This window comes from Lemur catta, chromosome 16 (assembly GCF_020740605.2).
Source record: "Lemur catta isolate mLemCat1 chromosome 16, mLemCat1.pri, whole genome shotgun sequence".
NCBI lineage: Eukaryota > Metazoa > Chordata > Mammalia > Primates > Lemuridae > Lemur > Lemur catta.
This window is the reverse complement of record NC_059143.1, coordinates 27,002,475-27,019,399: the sequence shown is the minus strand read 5'-3', so window position 1 is coordinate 27,019,399 and position 16,925 is coordinate 27,002,475. Positions and strand designations below refer to the sequence as shown.

Sequence of the window (16,925 nt, the reverse complement as noted above, 5' to 3'; positions counted from 1 at the left end):
GCAGATGAGGAAATTAAGGCTCAGTGATGTTAAGTAACCTGCCCAAAGTTACAGCAAGCAGCAGAGCTTACTTATAGGGACCCAAGCATTTTGGCTCCAAAGTCCATGATCTTAAGTAGCATTCAGGGGGAATCCTTGAGGAATGAGTAGAAAAATATCTTGTCCATTAAATAGTAAGCACTAGAACAAGACTATAAGTTAATACTCCAAAGTATAGGTTAAGGAAGTTGAATATTGTATAGCTTGCCAAATGTTGACTTATAAAATCTTTCACACACACACAGTGGTTTTTAAATAAAGATAGCTTTTAAATAACCATGAATTGTATTTTAAGATAAAACTAAATGTCTAACATTTCCAAGTTATGGTGATGGTTGTCTATTTACTGACTACAAAGGTAGTAACTTTGTAGTTGCAGAGTAAACCTATGAAGTTCCCACACTATCTACCTATAGCCCATTAACAGACATAGTAAAAAGAGTTGAAAGAAGGAAATTTCAGGTTTTATTAACTGCTTCTTCAATCTATATGCACTTACATAAAGATGTTATATTTAAAAACATTTCAAAGTGAAATTATCTGGAGAAAAGATTCATATAAAATTTATTTTCAGAAACTGATATTTAGTCTACAGACATTACAATTGATTGCTCTTATATGTAACTTCATTCAAGTTTCTGTGGGTTGGAAAATACAAAGACTGACATTTAAAGCCTGTGTAATGTGTCATTAAAAATAAGTTAAAATAAGAACATTTCTACTTTGTCAGGAATATTCAGTTTGTTAGGATAATGGCTATAATAACTGCTTACAAGTTTCTTTTGTGAGCATTAACTATATCATGCACTGTAAAATATATTCAAGAGGAAAAGATAGAGCTGAACTAGGGCTGGACAATCTGCTCTGATCACAATAATGACAGGCAGCTAGAGCTCTTAAAAGAAAACCATGCAGTTCTTTTTTTCAATAGCTTTACTGAGATACATTTGACATGCAATAAACTGCACATATTTAAAATGTACAAGTTGTTAAGGTTTGGCATATGTATATACCAGGAAACATCACCACAGTCAAGAAAATGAACATATTCTTCATCTCCAAAAGTCTCCTTGTGTCCCTCTGTAATCTCTTACATCCGCTCCCCTACGCCTGCACCTGCCCAACCAGGCAAGCACTAATCTACTTTCTATCATTAAAGATTACTTTGTTTTCTTAAGAGGTTTATATTAATGAAATTATATAGTATATAGTCATCTAGTCTGGATTCCTTCACCCAGCTTAATTATTCTGACATTCATTCATGTTGATGCATGTATCAGTAGTTCCTTTTCATTGCTGAGTAGTATTCACTTATATGAATATTACGATTTATCAGTTTACCTACTGATAACACTTGGGTTGTTTCAAGTTTGGGGCTATAAAAAATAAAGCTGCTGTGAACACTAGTACATAGCTATATGCTTTCTTTTTTCTTGAGTAAAAACCTAGTAAAATGACTGGATCATATGACAGCTGTGTCTGGCACTTTCTCAAAAAGTTAAAATGTTTTGCAAAGTGGTTGTACAATTTTACATTCCTATCAGCAGTGCATGGGAGTTCCAGTTCCTCCACATCCTTGCTTAATAGGGAAAGCCTGTTTAATTTTGGCCATTCTAATAGCTGTTTAGTGATATATCATTGTGGTTTTAATGTTCATTTTCCTAATAACTAATGCTGAGCATCCTTTCAAGTGCTTTTCTCAATTGGTTTTTTAATGGATTGTGTTTCTGGTGTTGTATCTAATACATCTATGACTAAGCCAAGTGTGCAAAAATTTTGTCCTGTTTTCTTCGGAGAGTTTTATAGTTTAGATTTTATTATTATTTAGGTCTATGATCTCTTTTGAGCTAATTTTTGTTTACGTAGGCAGGTATGGATCCAAGTTAATTTATTTCTGCATTTTGTGAGATATCCATAAGGATAGCTATTTGTTGAAAAGAATATTCTTTCTCCACGGAATGTCATTTGCACCTTCATCAAAAAATCAATTAGGTTTATTTGTTTGGGTACATTTTTGTATTCTCTGTTCTGTTTCACTGATTATTTGTCTATCTTTATGCCAATACCACACTGTAGGTTTATAATAAGACTGACAAGTTATGTTAGTTCTCTGAGTTCATTCTTCTTTTTCAACATTGTTTTGATTATTCTAGGGTCTACATATTTCCATATAAGTTTTAGCAACAACTTGTCAATTTTTACAAAAATGCTGGCTGGGATTGTGACTGGGATTGCATTGAACCTTTATATTATTTTGGAGAGAAATGAAATCTAATAGTATCATGTATCCTGACCTCATGAATATGGATCTCTCTTCATTTATTTAGGTATTCTTTAATTTCATTCAGCAATATTTTACAGTTTTATAGGTCTTTGATATTGTCACATTTGTCCTTACATATTTCCTATTTTGAAATGTTCTATAAATGGTATTGCTTTTAATTTCTAATTGTTCATAGCCAGGACATAGAAATACAACTGATTTTAATACATTAATGTCATATCCTGCAACTTTGTGAAATTCACTTATTAGTTCTTGTAACATTTTCTGTAGAGTCCATTGAATCTCTACATAGATATCATGCTGTTTATGAATAAAGACAATTTTACTTTTTCCTTCCCAATTTGGATGTCTTTTATTTCTTTTTCTTGATTGACTACATACATAGCCTGAAACCTCCAGTACAATGTTGAATAGATGTGGTAAGACCGAATATCCTTGCTTTGTTCCTGACTATAGGGGAAGAGTATTCAATCTTTCACCATTAAGTATGATTTTAGATGTAGAATTTTCATAGATACAATTTATCAGGTTGAAAAAGTACCCTTACATTTCTCGTTTGCTGAGAATTTTTTATCAGGAACAGATGTTGGATTTTGTAAAACAAAAATTTTGCACCTATTGAAATGATCACATGATTTTTCCTTTTTAGCCTGTTAACATAATGAATTATTTTGATTGGTTTCCAAATGCTAAATCAAATCTGTTTTCGTGGGATAAACCCCACTAAATAATGAAATATTATTGTTTCTAAAATACTGTTGGATTTGATTTGATAAAAATTTGTTTAGAATTTTTGCATATATGTTCATGAGCGATATTAGTTTTTTGTCTCCGGCTTTTGTATCAGGGTAATACTGGCCAAGTGGAACGAGTTGGTAAGTATTTCTTCTTCTCCAATTTTCTGGAATACTTTATGTAGAATTGGTATTATTTCTTCCATTTTAAATGTTTGACAGAATTTACCAGTGATGCCTCTGGCTTGGAGTTTTCTTTGTGAGAAAACTTTTTAACTACAAATTCAATTTCTTTAATAGATATAACGCTATTTAGGTTATGCCTTTTTTTTCCTCTCCCAACTAGTCTGATAATGGCAATTACATCAAATTGGCTGACAGTGTTTTTCAAGTGTTCTATATCTTCAGTAGATTTTCCTTGTTCTCTTAAACATTGAGAATGTGGTAATGAAATCAGCTATAATTGTGGATTAGTTGGCTTCTAAGTTATATCACTTTTTGATTGATATATTTTAATGCTGTTTTTAACTATATAAATGTTTAGCAGTATCTTGTCCTCATTATAAAATGATTTTTATTCCCAGTAATATTCTTTGCTCTACAGTCTATTTTGTTCAATATTCATATAGTTATTCCCCAGCCCCTCAACTGAATCCAAACTTCACAGGACAAATCCTTTTAATAAACTTTGGATTCAGTCAAGAGGCCACATTCAAGAATCCAGAAGGCCACATGTGACCCCAAGGCCACAGGTTCCCCACCCCATCTTGCTGAGGCTCTTTTCCTTTCTGTGAGTAAAGTGCTGCTCCAGTCAGTGACTTATGGGCTGAGTGAGACTTCCTTGGTGACTTCGAACCCATACAAGATGTGGTGAGCTGAGGTCCATGAGCTCCTACTTCTGGCAATTGGCATTGCCATGGTCTTTGTCATCCTCCATGCTGCAGGAATCCTCACTTGTGATTGGTAGCTGGGTCTTCCTGCTTCATACCAATATATTTGAAGGCCCTATTCCTATAATACTGTATTTCTATATCAACCTTAGTCTGTTTTTAGGGCAGCATCATCTACTTTCCATTCTGTGGACTTCCACAATTACATCACTTCTATATATATTTCCTATTTTCTTCACCCAATGCTTTTAACTGGGATCCTACCTGCAGAACAAAAGTTTCTTTATTTTTAAATTCTTAAAATTACTTGGAAGTCTGAGTCGACAATGATTTAGATCTGACTTAAAGGTTCAGTTTACTTCTCAGTCAGCCCATAAAATACTTACAGTTTATATCTATGATAAACATAAAAGCCTCTCTATGGTGCTGGAGGTTCAACTCTAAAAGTTTCTAGGTCTTGAGAAGCGCATTGATAGGTATTCATGTAACCTTCTTCCAAGATAATACTAGCCTGCAGCTTCAAAGGAGAAAGACATCTATCTGTGTTTAAAATCTCAAATGCAACTAGGGACTATACTCTTGAAGAACTGGGCAAAGCAAATCCCAAAAAGAAACTGTGGCAAAGAGTAAAAGGAAAGAAGATTTGGTGCTCTGGTGTACAAGAAATAAAAATGGCCCTGTTGGGCAAAAGAATAGGCATATAGTATATTATATTTCTATTAATCTCTGATAGTAATGATCAGCAAAAGAAGACAGTAAAGAGACCAGACAGAAGGAAAGCTAAAAATAGGTTAAAAGTTCCCAGTCTGAATGTTGGCTGAGGCATTTTCAGAGAGCAGAAAACAGTTAACACAGATCCTTAGAAAGGCCTGTTTTCATGGTTGTCCTTGGCTGGCAATATAGAAACTTCGATTTCTGAAGTGTTCCCACCATTCCCTAATGGATAAAGGTATTTTACTGTGCTTAAATGGTTTATACAATGTGGTTCATGCTGAGCATCTGCTTTCCTTCTGGGAGTCTGGAAATTGGTACATTCTAGGCAGAGGGTGCCTACACAACCAGCCCCAAACATGAGTCTTTAATGAGCTTCCCTGGTAGAAAACATTTTACAGGTATTGCCCCAATTCACTGCTGGAGGAACAAAGCACATCCTGTGTGATTCCATTTGGAGAAGAGTTTTATAAGACTACATCTGGTTTCTTCCAGACTTTATCTTTTCCCTTTGTTGATTTTGCTTTGTATCCTTTCATTGTAATGAATCTTGGCTGTAAGTTTGACTATATGCTTTATCTTGTGAGTCTTCCTCATGAAGCACCAAACCTGAGGAGTGGCCTTGGGTACTCTGAAACACCTCATTTCCAGGTTTAATGTGTTCCCTTGTTTAAAAATAAGTGAGGTTAAGATGGCACACAGTTCCAGTTGGGTATCCTCCTCTAGGACACGGTACTCAGGCAAAGGCTCTGAGAGAACGAGTACCAAACAAGGCTCATTTACATAGCCATGTAAGGGTAGAGGGAAAAACAGCAGTCACTCAATCTGCCAAGCAGGGAGGCTTTCATCAAACATTTATTTCCTACTTGAAGCAGAGCAAAACACTTAAGCCTACACATCTTTTGAGAACTCTGAACACTGTGCAAAGATGTAAGCTAAACAGAGCAATTGATTGACAAAATCAATCGAGCATTAAACTTAAAAAGTTAATAGTTTGGAAGAAGAACAGGAGCTACCAACATAGTTAGCAAACCAGCTAGAATAGGACTACTTCCCCAATGCCAATGACAGGTCTTTAGTGATACACAGTGAAACACTGAGGAACAGTGGACTGAGGCTTCAAGTTGCTCCTTTTGCCCATCAGTGTGTTGTATTTGGGGAGACACACCTAGTTATTTTTTATATTTGTACTTCTTTCTAGCCTATTCTCTTAATATGTTGCCTCCTTAAGCAGTATATTTATATATGAATGATTAAAAAGCATGACTATCACTCTTAAAAAGGCTATTAAGGAAGATACCACACTTTAGGGAGTATTTATCAGAGCTTTCTTTTAATCAATACTCCATTTGAAATGAAATAAATTTACTTAGCAAAACAGAAATCATTATATGGCCAGGGAGATTAAGATCCTATGACAACACAAGTCAAACAATGAACTCCAAATCCTACATTAATCTGGCTCCTCTACTCTCAGAGATTTCCTCCTGCTCAGCATTCTTAAGATTTAGCATCACAAATATTAGAGCTGGATGGAACCTTAGATAACATCAAATCTATGCAGATGTTTGACAAAAGAGATCTAATATACTATTCCTATGGCAATTAGAATAAAATATCTTATATTGTTTTCTTATTCACCCAACCATTTATCCTTCCTTTCTTTCCTCCTTCTCTCCCCCCCCATATATTCATCACCAAAAGGGAAGTCATGGAACTAGTTGAGGTTTGTTGGTGCCTACTGTTGTAACCTGTAAAAAGCAGGCATGCAATCATTTTATTTCATTTTGATATTGCAATTTTCACTGGGCTTGTTTCACTATTATTCAGCAACAAAATTTTCTACTAATGAAAAGGTAATGTGCAATTTATCACAGATTCTTTCTGAAAAGCACAGATCTAACTTGAGCTAAAAAGCCCAGCCATGACTAGCTTATGTCTCCTTAGTCAACTTATTGATTATGGAAACTTATAAATTTCTCATATCCAGGCATTAAATCACCATTCCAGAACTGCACTGTCCAATATAATAGACACATGTAGCTATTAAAATTAAAATTAAATAAATAATTCAGTTCCTCACTGTCATCAGTCATATTTCAAGTGCTCAATAGGCACATGTGGTGAGCTGCTACCGGACTGGGCAATGCACACACAGAACCAATGTCAAATAGTCATATACAAGGGCAAACTACCTTGACTCCAAAAAGAGTGACCATAAACCTAAATTGTTGAATACATTTTGACCACTGTGGTCCAATCATATCTAGAGAACACAAAAACTTTAATGTTATTAATATTACATTATCAGTTTAATCACTTTTCAGATTTATTTTGAACCTGTAACCTGCCAGTAGGAAATATATTTCTTCAAGTCAATAACCAGGTATTAATGTCTAGATTGCACTGAAAAATAGATTTTTTGGACATATTATATATATGTGGAAGTAAATATAAAAATGTGTACCTGATACCGATTATCAAAGAATTAGAAACAAGTAACATTAAGACAACAGTAAATACATGTCTATAACTAATAGTTTTAATTATTAGAGGAGACTTGTAATATTTCACCAAGAAATTATTTATTATTATTCAATTTAGCCTGATTTGAGGATTTAGAATAGGCATGCATAACTTTCAATGAAGTGTATAGAGACTGATCCCTTCTCTTACATTGGTAGCAACTGGTCGATAATAATTTGTGTAGTTATCTGAATAAATAAATGGCCATAATAAATATAATAATGGATAAAACATATTGAAAAGCAAAATATTTTAAAAACATAGTAAAAATTATCCATTCTGCAGATTAGTCAGCTACCATTGTAGCATCTTCTACATAAATTGCTATATTCAAATAGCAGACAATCAAGAACTTAGCTAACTAAAAATGAAGATATAAATTTCCACAAAGCAAAGTAGAACCTTAACTATCACTTTGTGTGGGAATATCTTTTTCTGTTTCAGGCTTACCGTGTACTCCTCTATTTTAAGTGTGCGCATCAGTGGCCCTCAAGCATACCCCCAGCATTTAGTATTTCAGACTCCGAGGGAAGAAAGAGGAGAGCTTTTACTGGGACAGAAGATGGACAAGAGAGTTACGGTGGCTGCTAGGGGACCTGCTGGACATAGGTGACACGTCTGTGAGAGACCAATGCCGCTTAAGCTGATCGTGTTCTGTTTTTTTTTTTTATGTGAGTAAGGTGTTGTTCCATACAGTGCTTGATGGCTTTGTGTTTTCCTTGGATACTGTGATTCCAGGGTACAGGAGAAAGAGTGTGTGAACTTCTATTTCTGGTGACTGGCATTGTGAAGATCTTTACCAGGGGTGGGGAACCTGTGGCCTTCTAGGTCCTTTAAGTGCAGCCTTTTGACTGAATCCAAATTTCACAGAACAAATCCTTTTATTTTTATTAATACATTTTTGTTCATCTTTTATTTTTAAAATGAATGTATTTAAAATACCAAAGAATAAAATGAGTTTCGATGAAATAATCCTCCCAGATGGACCCACACAATAAGAACATTAGTAAGCTATAATGGCTAAAACTGATGGCTGCTACGCTCATGATTTAGCTCTAACTTTCCCTGCCTGACTGGCCCCACCACTGCATGAGGCTGGTTGGTGAAAGTTTATGGTGGTTGAGCAGGCCAGTCTGTTACCAGCTTTTGACGATGGTGCACTGTGTTTCTGTTTGAAGTGGAATTTGTGAATAGTTGCACAGCTCAACAGTATTTTTTAATTGTCTGCTTAATAGCCCATCATGTCAAAGATCAAGAAAATGCTGAAAGAAAACAGATTTTTAATGAGGATTTTTAATGAGGATTGAGAATTGCAATATAATCTTGTTTCTGCCAAAGATAAGATGATTTGCTTGCTTTGTGATACTGTAGTATCAACAGTAAAGAAATTCAATGCTCATCAGCATTATAACACTCATAAGGACCACAAATATTTTAAATTAGAGGGAGAGGCACGAAAGGTTGTATTGCAGAAATTAAAAGATGAAAAGCAAAAGCAAAGACAATTCATTCAAGAAGCAATAAGACCCAGAAATAATGCCACTGAAGCAACTTATAAAGTAGCTTATATCTCAGGCCTTATTTGATTACGGCTAAATTAATGCCGGCTAAATTAACCCGGAAATAATGCCACTGAAGCAACTTATAAAGTAGCTTATATCTCAGGCCTTATTTGATTACGGCTAAATTAATGAGGCCTTCAACATAAAAAGTTTCCCCACCCCTGATCTTTGCTACCCTCCATGTGGTTAGACACCTCCCCTGACATGGTAACCAGGCACATGGCTTTCTGTTGAACATTCTTCTAATTTAAAAAAAATACTTCTGGCTACTATTAATTATGTAAGACCACCAAGAGACGTTAAACACGTACTCAACAATGAGTTATCTTTAGTATATTTCAGATTCCTGACTAGTCCATGATCCAGATCTACTAAGAAACACGGGAAAAGTAATCACAGGAAAAATGGAAGTTTCTGTTAACAGGACTTTACCAGATAAGAAGAGCAGAGATTCCTCAATATCTTTTGCCCATAGCTAAAAAGCAATGGTATTACCCATTTTAAAGAAAAGAGAGAAATCTATGAAAATTCTAAAGCCATCTCTTTATTTCTACCTGCCAAAATAATGCAGAATTAAGAAAAACAGTAAGGTGTGCTTGTCCACCAATATTTTCAAACTAGAGTGGGAGAAATTACTCAAAATGCTTCCTTGGAGTTCTCTTAATATAAAGAGTACTTGGAAAATACAACAACTTTTCTAAAATGGTATACCCTATCAAATAAGACAAAAATAGAAGTTGTAACTATTGTGGTTTGAAGTGACACTATTTGTTTAGATTCACAACAAAACAACACTTGACTGTGACAAGAAAAAGCTTTATTCTAAAATTTACATTGGCCAAAACTATGGTTAGTAGTTCCTCCCATGTCTAAGACTAAGATTATACTACTGGTAGGTACCATTTCTTTTTTCTTTTCTTTTATTTTTTTTGAGACAGAGTCTCGCTCTGTTGCCTGGACTAGAGTAAGTACCATGGCATCTGCCTAGCTCTCAGCAAGCTCAAACTCCTGGGCTCAAGTGATCCTCCTGCCTTAGCCTCCTGAGCAGTGGGATTACAAGCATGCATCATCATGCCCAGCTAATTTTTCTATTTTTGGTAGAGACAGGGTCTCACTCTTGCTCAGGCTGGTCTCGAACTCCTGAACTCAAGTGATCCTCCCTCCTCAGCCTCCCAGAGTGCTAGGATTATAGGCGTGAGCTACTGCACCTGGCCGGTAAGTACTATTTCTTAAAATAACATAATGGGGTAATAGATACACATAAAAGAAAATACTTCAATCTAAATAGAACAAGTGAAGAATCTCTCTAGAACCCACAATGAAGAACTTGTGATGCTGAATGAATCACAAAATGGATGCAGAATGCATTCATCTTTGAGGCAAAGCAAGGAGGCTTGGGAGACAACAATGAAAAAATTCACCTTGTAAATAGAGCAATTTCTTTTCAAGGAAATGGTAGAAGTCAAAAAAGGAAATCATAAGCTAGGGCATTCTTCTGGAGAACTGCAGACTTAACATAACTATAAGCAAAACCCGCAATATGCAGTTTAAGCCAGATGGCAACCAACACGAAGAAGAAACAGAATAATTCTCTCAAAGTCAAATAAATGCCTCCTAAAAAATGAACTGTTGCCATCTCCATCACAAAATCTGAAGGTGAGATTTTTTTAAAAAATTATTTTGAGAATAAAATTTTATGTTTTACCTGACACTGTGGCTTCTTACAAAGAAAGAAAATAGTCTCCCCCTATCTCTAGCATGTTTCAGCACTGGTGTTCAAAAACCTGTATGTCAGTTTAAGAGCCAAGGAGAGTTAATTATAGAAACAAGAACATCTAAAGCAAATTTTCAACAATTTTAGCTATCTCATGTTTTTCTTGTCTTTCTTTCTTCAACAAACTAGTCCCAGACTGTCTGGGTTCATATCGTGGTTTTGTCAACTTGCCTGCTGAATGACCTTGTCAAGTCACTCATTCTGTCTCTGGGGTTCTTCCCCTGTAAAATGGTGATAATAACTTCCCTTACCTGACTGAGTCAGGATTAAATGATTTAACATGTGCTACAGTACATGTTATAGCACATACAAGGTATATACCACATAAATATTTGTTAATAAAAATAAGTCAAAGAAGAAATATTTATTAAGCCAAGCCCTATGTTAGGCTCTGAGTGTACAAACACCAATGCAACAGGATGCCTGTTTGCAAAAAAGGTTGGTGAGGGAGATGAATGCATAAGCAATGATTACAAAATAACATGAAATGTGCTATCACAGAGATGGGCACAGTCTGTGAATACATAAAGAGGACGTTTAACTTCATCGCAAGGTTAAGTAGGAGGAGGGGAGACAATCAGGTCAGTGTCCCCATTGAGGTTCAAAGTCTTCACAACGATGCCTTCCTATAAGGAGGTAGACTTGGCAAATTTACCTGGTTCCCACGAGGAAAGAAAAGAAGGTGCTTACCTTTGCTCAACTAACAGAAGCCTGTCACAAAGAACTAACCAGAAAACATAGACGTAAGGTGATGTTCTCCACTTGCTATTCAAAAGGAAAGTTATTTTCCCTCTCCAGGTTTAAACGGCAGAGCCTACAAATGGCCTTAAACTTTGTTTCATTTTCATTGTTTATAAAGCATAATCTAAAACTTGACCATCAGGTACTTCCTGAAAACATGGTTTAAAATTTTCTCATGATTAAGTAAAAGTGGTAATTAAAGTGTCTCCTTTTGAGGGTGTACTCTCTCCATGTGTTTAGGCAACATTTTCATTCTAGTACTTGGGATTTTTTTTTTTTTTAGTTTTTCCTCTCAAGGCTAAGGTTAAGGGAGGCAGTGTTAACTATGATTCGTCTCTAATGAAAACTCCAAGAAATCATTAGCTTAAATATAAATCACTAACATCTGGGAAAGTTTTATTTTCCCTCAGTTTCAGAAGTAGATAGAAAAGGGTTGGGCTTTCTTATCTATTATAGATGTCTTTAGGGCCCCCTAGTGACTAGTTGACTCTCAGTCTATATCCTTAAGGTTTTCAGACTATTAATAATGGTGAATGAAAGGTTCCTCTGCCTCCCCTCTCAAACCCTTGACAAATGGGTTGCCCTTTAGTTTTCTGCCCTCTTCACACACCTATGTCATGCAGAGGGAGGAAGCAGAAATGCAAAAACAAAGGTCAGAAATTTGATCTTCATGCTATAGTTTTCTCTAACCCACCCAGAAGCAATAGGCAAGGGCCATCCTAAAAACTGCTTGATTTGTTTTCAGAGTGGCAGGGAAAAGTCGTATAAACAATCAAGAATAGCTGCTACCTTTCTCTGCCCCTTTTTATAAGCTACATTTTCAGAAAACAGAACAAAAGAAAGTATTTCTAATTAGAATACAAAGCAACCATTTACACTTTGGCTACTTCTTGAAAATTTTGTGACTTCAAACAAAAATATGTTAAAAGTCTCAGCTATACCACATTGCAGAAAAATATTTATTTTACTCTTCCCTATGTGTAAACTTTAGGTCCAAAACTGTAGTTCCCTTAGCCAAAATACTAACCCATCTGAAACAGTTGTTCCTAGATTGAACAGCAAGGGTGTTCTTTAAAATATCTGCAAAAAACTCTAAAATCTGATCTTTAGGACTTGATACTATTCAAAGGGGAAGATAACACTTTAGTATATTATCCATATTTTATACTTAATATGAATGACTTTGAACCCTACTATGAAGTTTTTTCTATAATGTTTTAATATATAAAGCTTATCTTCATCCATTTGAAGACTTAAACTCATGGGTATGAAAAAAACATGAAGTATCAGTTGCTAAAGGTAAAGAAGTGTGTCCTTAGAGCTTGTTTCACATCACAACTGGCAGGGTTCTGAACATTTATTTAATTACCTAATATATACCATTTGGTAATATGTACATAAATGTTTACTTATAAATATTCATATATATTTATGTGATTAATATATGTATATAAACATATGCCAAATATTCTAATTTTCTCCAATTAAAGTTTTTGTATGTCACCAAGTCACTTTTATTATTCTAAAAAATTACAAACATGAGTTAGGAAAGGCTTATTAGTGTTTTCCATAAGGACAATTGAGTAACAAACAGCCCACCTGATCTTCATTAAGTAACAGAACAGTGAGTTTTCTTTACCATTCCTACTGCGCTGCATACAACCACTGACCACAGCCTGTTTCAAGCAGTCATTCCTACCTCTGGGCCCCAGGTACAGAAGAAGAAAGGAAAGAGGCCAGTAAAAGACATCAACTCAATCACATTCTGTACCTGCATATTGTAAAACCATATTATATACTGTGAGGCAATTAATATACAAGGCAAATGACTCTTCTGACATCTTGCTGATCCATCAAAGACAAGAAAGGTAAGAATAAAGTGCTTACCTGCTGTTCCTGCATTTTAGCAGCACCAAGTTCTGAGAGTGACATGGTGAGCTTCTCCTGCTGTTCCGAAAGATATTTCTGATAGAGGCTTAGAAGTTCTTGGCACTCTCTATACTGTAGTTGAAGAGGTGAGATTGTAAATTAAGGGAAAAAAAGCTGAAAAACGGATTCAACCAGCATCCATCAGTGCTGCTTTTGGAATTCCAATAAACAAAACAGAGACAGAAATGCAATGATACTTGGTGAGAGAGTAGGTGAGTATAAAGTCTTTAGATGAAAAGAGTACATGCATCCCCCCCAAAATCATAAAACAATAATTCACAAAGAGAGTAGCTATGGTAATTCCATTTAAAAACAAATTTATCTCTCAATTCTTTAAATTTGAAAACACAAAAACAAATGCAGACACATGCAAAGGAACCCATGCCTCATACCATATAAAAAAACTAACTGAAAACAGATCATTGATCTATATGTAAAAGTTAAAACTATAAAACTTTTAGAAGAAAACATAAAAGTCCATCTTTATAATCTTGGGTTAGTCAATGATCACTTAAAAGCACAAGCAACCAAAGAAAAAATAGATAACTTGGGCTTCAAAATTTAAAACTTGGCCAGGCTCATGCCTGTAATCCTAGCACTCTGGGAGTCTAGGAGGTGGGAGGATTGCTTGAGGCCAGGAGTTAAAGATCAGCCTGAGCATGAGTGAGACCCTGTCTCTACAAAAAATAGAAAAATTAGCCAGGTGGGGTGGCATGTGCCTGTAGTCCCAGCTACTCGGGAGGCTGAGGCAGGAGAAGCACTTGAGCCCAGGAGTTTGAGGTTGCAAGGAGCTATGATGACACCACTGCACTCTAACTCGGGCGACAGGGTGAGACTCTGTCTCCAAGAAAAAATAATTTAGCACTTTGTGCTTCAAAGGACACTATTAGGAAATTGGAAGAGACACCCCCAGAATGAGAGAAAATATTTGGAAATCATATGATAAAGGACTAGTGTCCAGATATATAAAGAACTCATATAACTCAACAATTAAAAAGGCTATTTATTAACCCAATTAAAAAATGGGCAAAGGCTTTGAACAGACATTTCCCAAAACAAAATATACAAATGACTAAAAAGCACAAGAAAAGATGCTCAACATAATTAGCCATTAGGGAAATGCAGATCAAAAACACATTGAGATACTACTTTCACATTCACTAGGATGGCCATAATCAGAAAGACTTACAATAATAAGTGTTTATGAGGATATGGAGAAAATGGAACCCTCCTATATAGCCAATAGGAATGTGTCATTCTGCCACTTTGGAAAATAATTTAGCAGTGTTTTAAAGAGTTAGACATAGACATATCATATGACCCAGCAATTCTACTCCCAGGTATATACCCAAGAGAACCAAAAACATATGCTCACACAAAAACTTATACATACATATTCAGAACAGCATTATTCACAGTAGAAGAAAAGTGAAAACAACCAAAATGTCCACCAACTGATAAATGAATAAACAAAATGTGGAATAGCTGTATAATGCAATATTATTATCATAAATAAGAATGACATACTGCTGCATACTACAACATGGATGAACCTTGAAAACATTATGCTGAATAAAAGCAGCCAGACACAAAAGGCCATATACTGTATGATTTCATTTATATAAAATGTTCAGAATAGACAAATCCATACAGACAGAAAGTAGATTAGTGGCTGCTAGGGGTTGGGGGAGAGGAAATGGGGAGTAATTGCTAATAGATATGGGTTTGAGGGGAAGGTAATGAACATGTTCTGAAATTAGTGGTGTTGTCTGCACACCTTTGGGAATATACTCAAAACCATTTAGTTGTTCACTTCAAAGGGAGAATTTCATTGCATGTGAATTATATCTCAATAAAGCTATTATGAAAAAATTAAATGCTGGGTAGAAGTGATAACTTCTGTTCTGGTAAAAATATTAATATTAATAATTACTGCCAATTTACACAGAAAGTTCCTAACTATATTAAACATAAAGGGATTATAATTTGATTTTTGCTTTGTTTTGCATAATACCAGTTAAGTCAATATTTCATTCATAATACCATGGGAATTTTCTGCCCATATACCTCCACACATTTCTTACAGCTTCCTATAAAGAACATGGTAACCTAACCTGGGGTACACTCTCTCACAGCTCCTAAAACTTGCAAAGTGCTCAAGATGAAAATACTAAATAGGAAAGGTCACCTAACTTCATTGCTTAGGTGCCTGGGAGACAGTTCTATCCAACAGAGAGTTCTTTTCCTTACTTCTCATTGTGGTAATTTCTTCCCCTGGCTCCTTTTTCTTTCAGATCATTTCTGAATCTCTCCCTTAACACTTACTTATGTATGCTCTTGGTATAAGAATTACTGTCCAATGGGATGATTCTGTATAAATACTTTTACAACAGGTCATCATGATTAAGAGTGAGAACAGTATTTCTTAAATGTCAAAAATGGTGACTAGTTTCAGTATTCTTTAACATTTTCATAACCTAATCATTGCTTCTGGGCAGATTCCTGTTCTAATAACTTTTGCCAATCATGACTACATAAATAACCAATTGCTTCATTATTCTCATTATTAACCTTTAACAAAAAAACGGAGCCAGAGATGGTCCATAGAAGAGGAGCCGGTTCACAGGGAAAGGACAGGTTACCAAGCTTAGAGAATACATTAATCAGAAGAGCTTGCTGAATACTCGGCATCTTAAAAAACAACAACAATAACAATAGTATGAATGGTGGTCTAAATAAACTAATAGGTTTTCAAAGTCAATCTATGTTAGGCCAGGCTGGTTTTACATTTCCACGCTTTTTGTCAGCAAGCTCCAAAACACGGGAATGATTTGTGGTGGTCCCAGGAGTCTCTGCCAGCTATTATGTATATAAAAAGAATTTTTTATTCTAGCTGTTACCATAGGCAGTAATTTTTATAGTAGGTGAACATATTAGCCTGGTCACAGAATATGAATTTTACTCTGAAAAATCAAGCACAATTATACAGCCTAGGAGTTAAATGTCAGCATTTGAGACAAATTATAGGCAAATTCATTTAAACACATGCTATGTGGCAGAATATAAAAACAGGCAGTCCTACCTTTATCAGTTTTTTATGTCTTTCTTGATACACCAGATTTCAAAATGCTCCCTTTTTCCTTCCTCCCTAGCACAATGAGACTTCAACCTCCCATCTGGAGAGAGGGATTTATGTTAGGAAAATATGGGTAAAAAGTTCTCTTCATTGATTTGGGGGGTACAATGAAAAAGAAGACATATTTAACTAAATCCTGGCCAACTGACAGAAAAGAACACAATAGATGTAGAAAACCAAACCTAAGGGAAGGTGTACACCAAACCATCACATGAATTTAACACACTGGAGTCTGCCCAACCACCATTTATGAACTGAGGGAAATAGCAGTCATCATAACCTCTTTAAACAAAGAAGTCCTCATAGGATAATATAAATAAATGTAAATTAGTATTAAGCAAAATCACATCAAAACCTACACAATGAATTAATTAGCTGAAATGGCTACAGGAAATGGTCATTTATCATGCGTAAAGTCTCAACTCTAAAATGTATTATATACAAAAATAAAATTAAAGATCAAAGCAGAATGAATGAGGAAGTGAGTAAAAGAATAAAAACTCTGTTTGAGAGAAAAATCAGAGGTGAAGGGAGGAAGAACCAGAGCTAAGATATACTACTAGTAGGCTGCCAAAGTAGAAATAGATTGTCTTAAGCTG

General features: G+C 35.2%; 1 protein-coding gene across 2 annotated transcripts in view; it reads right to left on the bottom strand.

Annotated features, from left to right (window-relative positions):
* The window catches only part of KIAA1328 (KIAA1328 ortholog), a 219,241-nt gene that overhangs the window by 106,813 nt on the left and 95,503 nt on the right, over positions 1–16,925 (bottom strand). For both annotated transcript variants that reach the window (XM_045527671.1, XM_045527673.1), the window contains exon 6: positions 13,149–13,276. In XM_045527671.1, coding sequence (XP_045383627.1) covers positions 13,149–13,276 — 128 coding nt within the window. The remainder of the gene's footprint in view (positions 1–13,148; positions 13,277–16,925) is intronic.